Source organism: Eptesicus fuscus, chromosome 15 (genome assembly GCF_027574615.1).
Source record: "Eptesicus fuscus isolate TK198812 chromosome 15, DD_ASM_mEF_20220401, whole genome shotgun sequence".
Taxonomy (NCBI): Eukaryota; Metazoa; Chordata; class Mammalia; order Chiroptera; family Vespertilionidae; genus Eptesicus; species Eptesicus fuscus.
The window spans coordinates 4,752,642-4,766,897 of record NC_072487.1 but is presented as its reverse complement, the minus strand read 5'-3'; the positions used below and the strand labels follow the sequence as shown (position 1 = coordinate 4,766,897).

Below are 14,256 nucleotides of genomic sequence, written 5' to 3'. Positions count from 1 at the left end.
CAGATGCTATCAATTTCCCACCAGGAGCTTGCTTCTGAACTCAGGGCCCAGCAACCTCCACACCACTACACCCACCCCCCAAACTTCCATCCACTTTGCTCTGACACTTTCTGGAGCCTGAGTGGGGATGTCCAGCCCTGTGATGTCCCTGCAACCCTGTCCCCTACAGCTGCATAAAGTTCAAAGCAGAGCGGAAGCAGGAGAAAGATGGGTTGAACCAGATCCTGGGGTGGGGTCTTCATGGGTTTTACTCTTCTTGTTTTAGAGTTTTTGCTTTGTAATGACATATTGTGAAAACACACGGTGCAATGAAAGAACTTGAGATAAACTTACAATGCCAGTCAGTCTCCCTCTATGCCCCTCCCTTCTAGAAGCCAAAGTGCACCCTGAGCACACCTCAGACAGAAGCCACTGCACCAACTCTTAGGAGGAAACAAACATATATTGAGGAAAATTAAATATTTTGAATGTGCTGAGAAAAGTGACTGATTTTTTTCATGGAGACATGTTTATGGTCAACCAGACAAGACACCCACCCGAAAAAGACAGTGCCTCGGGCAGTGTTGATGGTGGCCTAGGGCACCTGGCCCCTTTGGCCCATGCTGGCAGGATCTGACTGAAGACAAAGACGTCTTGGAGGCCAGGAAGGTGAGGCGACTCAGACTCAAGGGCTCATCATTGAATTTGATGCTTTTCAAGGACTCTGTCTGTCTGACTTGCCCTTCCCTAGTGGAACAACTCTGATTGGAGTTGGCCTGGTGACTGCAGGCTGTATGACTCATCACTCTTCCTTTCTCGGGATAGACAGGAAGCCTGTGGTAGCAAAAATACCCACACACTGGGGTTTGGGGTTCCTGTTTGTGCTCATTTAACGCTGTGGTACGAAGTCCCTGGTGAATTTTCTCCTCTAGAATCTGTCCTACAGTTGTTATGAGTGTCTGAGCCTCAGGGATCTTGCTGCCCATAATTGATATGCCTTTGACTGGTCCTTGGCTCTGGGCAGTGACTGAATTGAGCTTGTAGTCTAGCAGAGCATCCTGACCTTTGAGTTTTTTATTGGGGAAAATCCCCTGAAAAAAGAGCCTCATTCTTTGTCTGAAGAAACTTTCTGGAGGACCCTGTTTCTTCTCAGGCCCCAGATGGGGGTATTGCCTCTCAACAGAGTCTACTGTTTCACTAGCCTTGGCAGAGGGGCTCATTTGAATGGCTTGAGAGGTCCCCAATTTTTCTGGCCCTTCTGCATGCTTTCCTGGAATGTCCTCTCTCTTGTAGGTAGGGACGAACATTTGTCTTTGATTCTTCCATGAGTCCTGCATATATGATATCCTGGGTTCCTGCTTCCCTTGGCTGCTCCTTTGGGGTGTCTTAAGGCCACATAACACATGGGACGCTAGTCTGACTCCAGGAGGCACTCTCTGGGAGTGGTGATGGTGCACCTGAGAAGCCAAGTTGTCTGTAGCAAGGGGCATGTGTGTGGCACAGTCTTGAGGTTGGTTCTCTGACGGTACCTGCACTTCGGACTTAAGTTCATTAATGACCTCTTTGTTAAGGCATGGCTCTCCTGGTTCTTGGAGAAAAGATGTTCTAGGGACTAGGGAGTCGTTATTGGTCCCTGGAGATTCTACACTCTTCAAATGTGCATTGATGTTTTGGGATGTTGTCTGTACATTGGTTCCCAACTCTGGTTGAAGAGCAGGGGACACATTGGCTTCCATTGTCTCCTTGACCTCTTTGGTCCTCAAAGATTGGGATATTAAGTTCATCACCGTCATTGCTACCCCATTGAAGGGCTCTTGTGAGGCTCCACCCCTACCCTTCCCTCTTGGCTCATTCCTGGCCATGGCTGAACTTGGACTGAGATCTAGACTATCCCTCTCAGCCCACTCCGCAGTCTTACTCTTCCAGGTGAGTGTGAGAGACTGAGAAGGTGGCCTACCCTCCTGTCTAGTCAGAGAGGCCTTTGAAGGACCATGGTCAACACCGGGTGGGGTCCCTCCCAGAGCACCCTGCATTTCCTCACACACACGTGAGGGGGCAAGGAGAGACCTTGCCAGGGTGGGAACTGAGTCTTCTGTTTTCACTTTCTCTCCCGGACAGGCCTGAGATGGTTTTCCCGGGAACTCAACAAACTTGACTATCGAGTAGGCCCCAGATACACAGGTGGATGAGGGGGGCAAGGGGAACTGCAGAATGGGTGAGGCTTGAGCCCTTTTCAACTTAATGAGACTCATGGGCTTGAGGACCTTGAGGGGCAGGCCCCACCGGTGCTTCACCCAAAACTTTGTAATATGTGCTTCTAGCACCTTTTGAATGTCAGTATCGAGAAAGAAGACCCTGTGAGAGGCGTTCATGCAGGGTTCCCAATCCTTTAAAATTCCCAGATTTTTGGTTTCCATGTGAGTGTCAGCCTTGGCAGAAGAGTGGCTGACAGCAAGCCAGGGTCCATGCACACTCATCAGGCTCTTGCTCATCTGTCCCAACTTGCTGCCCAAGTGGCCTTTTAGCGTGTTTTCTAGATTTCTGTCTAAGTTCCTCAGTAAATCACTTCCGGAGTCCCTTCTCAAAAGCATCACGTCACTTTCTGACTCTTCAGAGTCTACCCTCTGAAACGTCACTAGGGAGCTTTCTGAGCCCCTGGAGGGATCTTTTGGGACCTTCCCTGTATCGTGGCTTAGCCGGAGCCCCAAATTCTGTGCGTCGTTGCTGCTTTCACCTGTGAGTGAAGAGGGCTGTGAGGGCTCATGCTTGTCCTTTGCCTGACATGGCCCTGGTAATTCGCTCTGATGTTGCCCTAGTTTGGGAGGTTCTTGGATCTTGGGGGACAGCTCCCAGCACTGTTGCATATGCCAGTTTTGGAGATGTGACTCCAGTTGCTTCCGGGGCTCAGGAATGATTGGAAAATTCTCAGGAAGGATGCTGTCCTTGGGAAGGTTGGAAGTGAAGACACTGAAGACTTCCTGAGATCTTCTGACTACAGAGGATAAATCCCACCCACTTTCTACTTGCTTCTGCAACAAGGGCCTTTCTGGATGTTGAATCTCAATTGGGATTAAAAATTGTGGCTCATTCTGGGCTGTCGGGCATGATACTCCACAGCTTCTAATCTGAGGTGGAGAAGAAGGTGGTGGGGTTGGTAGAGAGGATCGGGTCTGGACCTGAGCCAGAGGTGGGGGCTGTAATTGAAGCATGGTTGGAAGCAAGGGTGGAGATGGGAACTCCAGGTGAGACATGGGCTGGGAATGGGAAAGCAGTGGAGGGGCTGTAGCCTGCAGTTGAACTGGGCAGGTATTCGAGATGCCATTGAATAAGAAAGGTGGAGGCTGTAGTGTAGAAGAGCCCTTAGATGTCCTGGCGGTTGCCTCCAGGGATTCGCTGTGCAGCGAGGGGAGACCCCAAAAAAGCTGGCTATAGAGCTGCAGAGGACTATGCAGTTGTTCTTGTTCGTCCTTCATGCTCCAGAGGGGTTGAGGGGTTGTGGTGTCCTGCTCAGCACCCAGTGATTTCCACGTATTCCCCAAAGAGTGCAGGTGGTAGTTTGGATTCATTTGTTTTGGATATAATGCATCTTTTTCATTTTTTTTCAAAATCTTTACATTGATTATCTTTGTGATATGTATCTCCAGGAGATTCTGCTCATCAGCCTCTGCCTGTCTGTCTGTGGGGTCTTCCTGGAACGAGGCCTCTGGTGGGTGGTGGGACAGGTGCTCTTGCTGGGACTTGTACTGTGATGAGGCTGAGAGGCACAAGGTTTTGGTAGCCGCCTGCCACCAAGACAGGGCTGAAATGGGACTTCTTGAGTGGCCAAGGCCTGAGACGGCTGGGGTGGGAGAAGCCGACTGAGGTGTGTGTGGACATGAGCTCTGTGGGATGGGGCCCAGTGTCAGTGCCACTGAGTCACACTGGGGAAGAGTCAGAGTGGAGGCTGGTGGTGGTGAGGCAGAGGAGGCTGTGGGAGGTGGAGGGTGGGCCCCTGAATCAGGGGGAAGTGAGGAGGAACGAGAAAGTGCAAGTGGCTGGGGTGAAAGGTCATCCAGGGGAAGGAAAGGCTCTGGTAGCTGAGAGGCACTCCAAGATGAGTGGGAATGAAGGGAGACCGAGGTGGTGGTTGGTCCTGGTGACAAGGTGGAGGCCAGAGGTAACGGGCACTCAGTCACAGGAGCCAGAGAAGCCAAGGGGGACATGGTGGGAGCAGCATCTTCCACAGGCTCCCCACAGGGCCTGTTGGCTCCAGCAGGCGCTGCTTTGCAGACCTCACCAGAGGGGTCTTGACAGGAGCGCTGACGAAAGCCGCACTGTTCAGGGGGCCTCCCCAGGTGGCTGCAGGAGATGGAGGCACAGGCTGCAGCCAGGAGCAGGTAGGCACCTCCATGGTTCTTCATGGTCCTGACACTGACTTCCTAGTGCTCCTGCTGTCCCTCACCCCAGGGCCATCGCCACACCCTGTCCCATGGCCCCTCCCAGGTCAGTGCCAGGCGGCCTAAGGTGACATCATACGTTCGGGAGGGAAGAGGACCCTGGAGAGAAGGGGAAGATTCTTTACCTTCCAAGAAGATGAATTAGGCCCCGAGCCTTTTCCAGGTCTTGCAGGCACTCTCTGCAGGCTGGAAATCAGGAGACCAAGTCACATGGTGGAGCAGGGCCAGGGGGTCTTACAGGAGGCAGAGTGCCATGGCCCTTTAAGAATGAGACCTGGGAGAGCTGACTCAGGAGCCCAAGCATCAGGGTCAAGGCCACATGACCCCTGACAGCGATGGCAAGGCTCAGGACAGGTAGTGCTTTGACATTTACAAAGTGTTTCCTATCCACTACCCCCTGCGGCCCTCCCTATGTCCCTGTGGGGAGAAAGGACAGGGGCACCTGGGAGGGATCAGAGCAAAGGTAAACAGCACGCCCACAGCTGCACCTGGGGGTCCCAGATCCCAGTCCGGCACTACTGGTCCACAACAGCCCAATGTCCCTCCTGGGACCCCCTGCTAGAGAAGCACCCAATTCCAGGCCCCGAGGCTGCGTTCCCAGCACAGGACCTGGGAAGCATCTGCCTTCTGCCTCCTTCCAGGAGCCTCCCGAGGCTCTGCTTCCTGAGAGACAGCTCTGCTGCTGGCACCCTGGGGATCGCCTGGCCTCAGGGACAGTGCAGATGGAGGCAAAGCCTCAGGCAGGGCTGAGTGAGGGCAGAAGCTCACCTTTCAAAGCTCCATTTTTCTTCCTGCAACTTCTCCTCCTTGGCTCCACTGAGTGCTGAGAGACAAGAAAAAGGAGGGGCTGGGACTCCATTCTTACTCTCCTCTCTATACAAGTGGTGGATGCTCAGGGCTGGTGAACAATATGACTTTCTACATTATCTCTGTTTCTTCCTTTTTTACTTATTATTTTGTAGTATCAGAGTTTCTTTAATACTAAAATATTATGTGGATTCTTAGCTTTATTGTTTCTTCTCCAAAAGTATTCAAAAATTCATGGTACAGTGAGTATTTTATGATAGAAATAAAAACATGTTGATTTAAAAGCTGGTTTTTTACTTATTTTTAAATTGTATTTACAGGGGTGACATTAGACCACATGATCATATAGGTTTCAGGTGTGGGTTTCTATGTTACAAGATCTGTATATTGCACTGTGTGCCACCACCTAGTCAAATCTTCTCCTGTTACTTTATGTTAGGACCCCCTTCTCCCCCAAGCCCCTTCCCTCTGGCAACCACCACACTGCTGTTTGTGTTCACGGGTTTCAGTTTTATCTCCCACATATGAGTGAAATCATACAGTTCTTAGCATTTTATGACTGACTTATTTCACTTAGCATAATATTCTCAAGGCCCATCTATGTTGCTGCAAATTGCTCTATTTCATCCTTTCTTATGGCTGAGTATGTTCCACTGTGTATATGTACCACATCTTCTTTTCCCAGTCTTCTATCGCAGGACACTTTGTTTCCATGGCTTATCTACTATGAATAATGCTGCAATGAACATAGGGGTGTATATATCTTTGCAAATACATGATTTTGAGTTTTTGGGTATATACCCAGGAGTGGGATTGCTGGGTCATATGGTAGCTATATTCTTAATTTTTTGAGGAATTGCCAGACTGCATAGTGGTTATACCAGTCTACATTCCCACCAGCAGTGAATGAGGGTTCCCTTTTTCCCCACAACCTCTCCAACACTTGTTATTGCTTGCCTTATTGCTAATGGCCACTCTAACAGGTGTAAGGTGGTATCTCATTGTAATTTTGATTTGCATTTCCCTAATTGCCAGTGAGGTTGCATATCTTTTCATATATCTATTGGCTGTTTTTAAGTCTTCTTGGGAGAGGTGTATTTTCAGGTCCTCTGCTCACTTTTGATTGTTTGTTTGGTGTTGAGTTCTATGAGTTCTTTTATATATTTTGGAAATTAAACCTTTGTTGGTGCTACTGTTTCCAAAGATCATGTCCGATCTGATTGGCTGCCTCTTTATTTTGTTGTCCATTTCTTTTGCTGTACAGAAGCTTTTTTAAATTTATATTTTATTGATTTTGTACAGAGAGGAAGAGAGAGGGATAGAGAGTTAGAAACATCAATGAGAGAAAATCATCGATCAGCTGCCTCTTGCACACCCCCTACTGGGGATGTGCCGGCAACCAAGGTACATGCCCTCGACCGGAATCGAACCTGGGACCTTTCAGTCCGCAGGCCGACACTCTATCCACCAAGCCAAACCGGTTTCAGCTGTGCAGAAGCTTTTTAGTTTGATATAGTCCCATTCATTTATTTTTGCCTTTACTTCCCCTGCCTTTGGAATGAAGTTAATAAATGTTCTTTACAACCAAGGTCCATAAGTTTGGTGCCTAAATTTTCTTCTAGGTAACTTACTGTTTCAGGTTTATGTTTAGGTCTTTGATCCATTTTTAATTAATTTTTGTACATGGGTACAAACTGTAGTCCAGTTTCATTTGCTTGCATGTGGCTTTCCAGTTTTCCCAGCACCATTTATTGAAGAGACTATCTTTACTCCATTGTGTGTTTATGGTTTCTTTGTAGAAAAACTATCTGTCCATATACATGTGATTTTATAGCTGGGCTCTCTATTCTGTTCCATTGATCTGTGTGTCTATTTCTCTTCCAATACCAAGCTGTTTTGATGATCTGTAGTATAATTTGAAGTCAGGTAGTGTGATACCTCCAGCTTTGTTCTTTTTTCTCAGGATTGCCTTGACTTTTTGGGGTCCTTTTTAGCTCCCTACAAATCTGATGCTTTTTTTGTTCTATTTCTTTGAAAAATGACATTGGGACTTTGAAGGGGATTGCATCACTACTGTATATTGCTTTGGGTAATATAACCATTTTAACTATGTTGATTCTTCTAATCCATGCGATTATTTTTCCATTTTGTAGGAACACAAAACATGCGATATTATTTATTTATTTATTTTTATTTTTTTGGACTTTTTTTAAAATAAATCTTTATTGTTCAGATTATTACAATTGTTTCTCCTTTTCCCCCCCATATCTCCCCATCACCAGGTTCCCTCCCCGCTGTTGTCCTTATCCATAAGTGTATGATTTTTGTCCAGTCTCTTCTCATACCCCCCACACAGACACCCCTTTCCCCCTGAGAATTATCAATCCACTCCCACTCTATGCCTCTGATTCTATTATGTTCACCAGTTTATTCTGTTCCTCAGATTTTGAATTCACTTGATTTTTAGAATCACTTGTTGATAAGATATTTGTTCATACTTTTTATCTTTACCTTTTTCTTCTTTTTCCTCTTTTTAAAGAATACCTTTCAGCATTTCATATAATACTGGTTTGGTGGTGATGAACTCCTTTAGCTTTTTCTTATCTGTGAAGCTCTTTATCTGCCCTTCAATTCTGAATGATAACTTTGCTGGGTAGAGTAGTCTTGGTTGTAGGTTCTTGCTCTTCATCACTTTGAATATTTCTTGCCATTCCCGTCTGGCCTGCATAGTTTCTGTTGAGAAATCAGCTGACAGTCGTATGGGTGCTCCCTTGTAGGTAACTAACTGTTTTTCTCTTGCTGCTTGTAAGATTCTCTCTTTGTCTTTTGCTCCTGGCATTTTAATTATGATGTGTCTTGGTGTGGTCCTCTTTGGATTCCTCTTGTTTGGGGTTCTGTGAGCTTCCTGAACTTGTAAGTCTATTTCTTTCACCAGGTGGGGGAAGTTTTCTGTCATCTCTTCAAATAGGTTTTCAGTATCTTGCTCTCTCTCTTCTGGCACCCCAAAAAATTGGATATTGGTACGCTTAAAGCCATCCAGGAGGCTCCTTATGCTATCCTCACACTTTTGGATTCTTCTTTCTTTCCACCTCTCTGGTTGGGTGTTTTTTTCTTCCTCATATTCCAGATCTTTGGTTTGACTCTTCGGGTGCAGTGGTCTACTCTGTATATTCTTTATTTCAGACAGTGTATGCATAATTTCTGACTGGTCCTTTTCCATTTTTTTGGTATTCTCATTAAGGTCCTTGAAGGTCTCTTCAAGTTTCTCAGCGGTTTTTAGAAGATTCTTGAGTAACCTTATAAATATGGTTCTGAACACTGTGTTGTCCATTAGTTTGCTTTCATCTATCTCTTCTACTTGTGACATACTTCGATGTCTCCACATTTTGGCTGCCTCCCTGTGTTGATGGAGTGGCTTTGTGTGGTCGGTGACCTATAGGGGCTGGTAGTTCAGCTTCCCCAATCACCCTAGGTGGTCGCTCTTGGTACTCCCCTTTGTGGGCTGAGTGGAAAGTCTTGGTGTAGTTAAAAGCCCTGATTGCTGTTGGTACACTGGGAGGAATTGACCTCCGGTCCAATTCGTTGTGAGGGCCTGCTATGTCTATAATGGAAGAATTGCTGTGCTGGAGACACAGTAGGGCTTTGGTGCTCACTGAGTCTGCCTCTTGAATGTGTCCCTTATGAGAATGGTTGAAATCTGGTGTCGTCCACACTGACAGAAAAGTCACTCTCACTCTCCGACTGATGGCCGAGAGTCCCGTAGGCGTCTGGATCCCCCATGTGTCCCTAGAAACTGGAGTTCAGAGTCGTTGGGATTGTTGGTATCACTGGCGGGAATTGATCTCCAAGCCAGTTGGCTGTGAGGATCAGCAGTGTCTCTGCTGGGAGAGCTTCTGTGCTCAGCTTGGACAGGGTGGAGTCTCAGGGTGGTGCAGACAAGCTTTGGTTTCCCGTCTGCTCCGCCCTAAGAGGGGCGGTTTCTCCGTGCCCGAATTAATGGCTGTACGCCTCTGAGAGAAGGCAGCTTTCGAGCCTCTCCCACTGCCTAACAGACCAGTTTCTCCCCAGCTGGGGCTGGATTTCAGTGCAGACCGGAGGTTTTGTTTTTCTCCCGAACGAGAAATCCAGTCACTGGGAGGGCTGTGCTCAGCTTGGATGGGGTGGAGTCTCAGAATGGCGCAGACAAACTTGGTTTCCGTCTGAGCTGCCCTAAGAGGTCGGTTTCTCCGTGCCCTAATCAATGGCTGCGCGCCTCTGAGAGAAGACAGCTTTCGAGCCTCGTCCACTGCCAAACAGACCAGTTTCTCCCTGACCGCAGCTGGATTTCAGTGCAGTCGGGAGGTTTTGTTTTTCTCCCAAACGAGAAAGCTAGCCACGCAGCGTCTGCTGCCCTCCCTCTCCGCACACTGCGAGCAAGCCTGCTGTATATTCAGCCGCCCACCCTTTCCGTGCTCACGGATCTCCGCACCTCCACAGCTCCTGAGGCTCAGCGTCCCCCTTTTTTTCTCTAGTTGTAGGTTTTCCACTCTGCCAGAATTCCGGTGGTTCTGGACGGTGTGCGCTCTGTTTTCCAGTTTTAGTTTCAAAATTGTTGTGGTAGGCAACAGTTAGGTGTTTACCTTATGCCACCATCTTGGTTTCCCTCAAAACATGCGATATTTTTCCGTTTTGTTGGAAAACAAAACATGCGATATTTTTCCATTTTGTTGCGTCTTTTTTCAATCTCTTTTAATAATGCTCTGTAATTTTCAGTATATAGGCCTTTCACATATTTTGTTAAGTTTATTCTTAGGTACTTTATTATTTTGGTTGTATTTGCAAAAGAAATTGTTTCATTTCTTTTCTGAAGTTTTGTTGTTAGTATACAGCAAGGCAATGGATTTTGCACATTGATTTGTATCCTGTAACTTGACTGTATTTGTTTATAGTTTCTAATATTTTTTGGTGGAGTCTTTAGGGTTTTATATATACAGAATGATGTTGTTTACAAAAAGTGACAGTTTTTCTTCCTTCCCTATTTGGATACCTTTTATTTTGTTCTCTTGCCTTTTTGCTTTGGCTGGGACTTCTAGCGCTATGCTGAATAAGAGTAGTAAGAGTGGACATCCTTATCTTGTTCCTGATCTTAGAGGAAAAGCTTTCAGTTTTTCACCATTGAGTGTTTATTAGCTGAGGCCTGGTGCATGGATTCGTGCACTGGTGGGGTCCCTCAACCTGGCCTGTGCCCTCTCGCAATCCAGGACCCCTTAGGTAAGGTGACCAGACATCCCGCATTTTTGGAAAGAATGCACGAGAAGCTAGGGAACGGCAGGAGAACAGGAAGGGAATATACGGTTTTCAGGGGCCACGTGGCTATTTAGCCAGGATATGAGTTTTATATTATTTTTGTTAATTTTATAATGTTAAACTTTAATAATAACAAATAATTGTTGAGAACTGATTATCGAGAACTGCTTATCAAAGTTTGCATTGTTGATCAGTTGTTAGAATTCGACCACCATTGTTTGGACTTAATGAACAATGGCATTTTTTGGGATTGGCAATGATGAAAACATTTTGTAACTGTCTCTCAGATGATACACATTGTACTGCGTGCTAGTAATCTAGTTAAACAAGTGATGTCATTACAAATCAGCTATTCAGATAATTTAGGTAATTTATTTCATAAATACATAAATCTTGAATTTAGCAGACAGTACTCATATTATTTATATTTTATAGTGGCGGCAAAAAGTCTAGCGCCAGCCTTGAAAGTGACACGACTTATGTTACGGCAAATTCATGACCTTTTAAACAACGACAGCGATCTACTAAAAAAAATTCACTCAAATGAGAAATATGCCAAAGAATAAAATAATACTATACATAATTTTTATTTATTATATTTGTAAATTGTACTTATGTTGAAATTTAAAAAAATATATTACAATACTATTTTTGCGTTCTATGAAAATTTTTGTTGGTCCATATAGACCAAATTTTTAATCAAGAACCACCCCCCCCCCCCCCCCCCGGTCAATGGTGTCCCACTTTACCAGTGTTAAAATCTGATCACCTTACCCTTGGGGGATGTAGAACTGCCGGTTTCAGACAAAACCGGCAGTCCCATATCCCCAGAGAGATGTAGTAGTGCACAAAGTGGCAGGTGGCCAGGGAGGAGCCCAAGCCCCAGCTGGTTGCCGTGCTGCTCCCACTCATCCCAGCCCCACTGCGCCTGCCACCACCGCTGGTGCTTGTTAGTGTTGCTGCAGAGGCAGGAGAGGCTCTGGATGAGTGGCGCTCTTGCTGTGGGAGCGCACTGACCACCAGGGGGCAGCTCCTGCATTAAGCATCTGCCCCCTGGTGGTCAGTGCACATCATAGCTACCAGTTGAGTGGTCAAGCAGTCGATCGGTTGCCAGGCTTTCATATATATAGGTGGGCTTTATTATGTTGATGTACTTTCCTTCTATTCCTATTAAATTTTTTTTTATTGATTTCAGAGAGGAAGGGAGAGGGAAAGAGAAATAGAAACATCAATGATAATTGAGAATCATTGATCAGCTCCCTCCTGTATGCCCCACACTAGGGATAGAGCCCACAACCCAGGCTTGTGCCCCAACTGGGAATCAAACAGTTACCTTCTGGTTCATAGGTTGACACTCAACCACTAAGCCACGCCAGCTGGCCTCTATTCCTATTTTATTGAGTGTTTTAATCATAAATGGATGTTGTATCTCATCAAATGCTTTTTTCTGCATCTACTAATAAGATCATGTGATTTTTATCCTTCCTTTTATTAACGTGGTATATTATGTTGATTCATTTTTGTATACTGAAATATCCTTGTGCCCCTGGAATGAACCACTCTTGATCATGTTGGTTTTTTTTAAATGTATTGTAGTATTATGTTTCCTAGTATTTTGTTTAGGATTTTTGCATCTGTATTCATAAGAGGTATTGATCTGTAGTTTACTTTTTTTTTTGTATGACTTTTGTCAGGTTTTGGTATCAGGGTTATATTGGCCTCATAAAATATGTTAGGAAGTATTGCCTCTTCAATTTTTTTCAAGAGTTTGAGGATAAGTTTTAAATCTTCTTTGAATGTTTGGTACAATTCGCTGGTGGAATCATCTGGTCCTGGACTTTTATTTTGGGGGAGGTTTTTGATGGTTGTTCAATTTCAGTCTATTTAGATTTTCTAATGCTTCATGATTTAGTCTAGGAAAGCATACATTTCTAGGAACTTATCCATTTATTGTAGGTTATTAAATTTGGTGGCATGTAGTCTTTCATAATATTCTAGTTTGATACTTTGTATAACTGTTATGTGTGTAGTAACTTCTCTCTCATTTCTGATTTTGTTTATATGAGTCTTTCCCCTTTTTCCTTAGTGAGTCTAGCCAGGGATTTGTCAATTTTATCAATATTTTCAAAGAACTACCTCTTGTTTTATTAATTTTTTGGTATAATCTTTTTGTTTTCTATTTCATTCAATTCTGCTCTAATTTTTATTATTTTCTTCTTCTGACTTTTGCTTTTGTTCTTTTCTTTCTAGTACCTTAAAATGTGATCTCCCAGTCTTGACCTTCACAGCTTTGGTAAGATAGCACAGCCATGCTGCTTGGCAGTGAGGTTTGTTTTGATCTCACCATAATCATAACTCCTGACCTTGGTGTGGTCCCATTCCAAGCACCCTAGCCGAGGATCAGTCACAAGGAAATAGCAGTTCTACTGAAATAGCTCTTAGTTTACAGATAATTTACTTCTTGTCCCAAGGGCAATGGGAAGCAAGTTTTGGGAGTACAAGTAATGGCAGAGTTTTGTGGTTCCATTTCTTTGTCTGAATCACCACTGCCTGACCTGACAGTGGAGAGTCACATAGCAGAACCCTGTGTTCTGTCAGGCATCAGCTGGCTCAGTCACTGTTCGCTCCACTAGCCACTCACCATGCTGAATTGCTCCCTGCTGTTCTCTGTTCCTCCTGGCAGAAGGTAGAGTCTGCTACTGCTGGCTTCCTCCCCTCTCCAGGCAGAACCACGAGGTCCCAGCTGCAGGACTGCTTCTCATCTCCCCATTTATACCTGGTTGCTTACCTTTAGATGTGTCAATGTGCAGGTCTCTCAGGCATATCTATGTATGGAGCAGGGGATTCAGTGATGAGAATCATTGATCAGCTACCTCCTGGGCACCGCCTACCAGGGATCAAGCCTACAACTGAGGCATGTGCCCTGACTCAGAGTCAAACTGTGACCTCCTTATTCATGGGTCATGCTCAACCACTGAGCTACACCAGCCAGGCTGTGATTATGTTTTGATTTGTTTCTCCCTTTAGTCCTGTAATTGTTTTATATATATTGCTGTTCCTTGGTTGGGTGCATATATATTAAGAAGTGTTATGTTTTCTTGATGTAGTGTCCCCTTTATCATTATAAAATGTCCATCTTTGTCCCTTGTTATCTTTACATCTATTTTGTCAGACACCCACTTCTCTGTGGATGTTATTTGCTTGGAGAATCATTTTCCACACTTTTACTTTGAATCTTCCTTTGTCTTTGCAACTTAGATGCGTCTCTTGTAGGCAGAATGTGGTGGTTGTTTTTTTAATCCACTCTGCTACTCTGTGCCTCTTTAATGATAATTAAGACCATTTACATCTTCAGTAATTACTGATGTATGAGGCTTTCCTATAGCCATTTTTATCTTTTGTGCCTCTACTGTTCTGTGCCTCTATTGCTTCTTTTCCTTTGTGTTCCTATTTGTTGTTTTTGTTTGGTGGTACTTCTTGCCTTTGTTACTTCTTTTTTTAACTTATGGTTTGAGGATTTTTGTGTGTGATTACCATTAGGTTTATAAAAAAATAAAGTTGTATATACACAGATTATTTTCTTTTGAGTGCATCTGATCTTCATCCTACTTTGAAGTTCAGAGCTATATCCTCTACCCCTTTATGTTTTGTTGCCACAAATTATCCCTGTTATGCTCTAAGTTTTTTGATGATCTGACTTGTAGTGTTGTGACCTTATGTTCTTTGTGTCAGGTCAAATTACTCCCTT

The 14,256-nt window shown here is 44.9% G+C and overlaps 1 protein-coding gene across 4 annotated transcripts in view; it reads right to left on the bottom strand.

Annotated features, from left to right (window-relative positions):
• Nucleotides 1-423: 423 nt before the first annotated feature.
• The window catches only part of LOC129151658 (putative spermatogenesis-associated protein 31C1), a 42,806-nt gene continuing 28,973 nt past the window's right edge, over nucleotides 424-14,256 (bottom strand). For all 4 annotated transcript variants that reach the window (XM_054727351.1, XM_054727350.1, XM_054727349.1 and 1 more), the window contains 3 exons: nucleotides 5,184-5,238; nucleotides 4,541-4,601; nucleotides 424-4,317 (listed from right to left, as the gene is read on the bottom strand). In XM_054727351.1, the coding sequence (XP_054583326.1) occupies nucleotides 516-4,317; nucleotides 4,541-4,601; nucleotides 5,184-5,238 (3,918 nt within the window). In that variant the 3' untranslated portion in view covers nucleotides 424-515. The remainder of the gene's footprint in view (nucleotides 4,318-4,540; nucleotides 4,602-5,183; nucleotides 5,239-14,256) is intronic.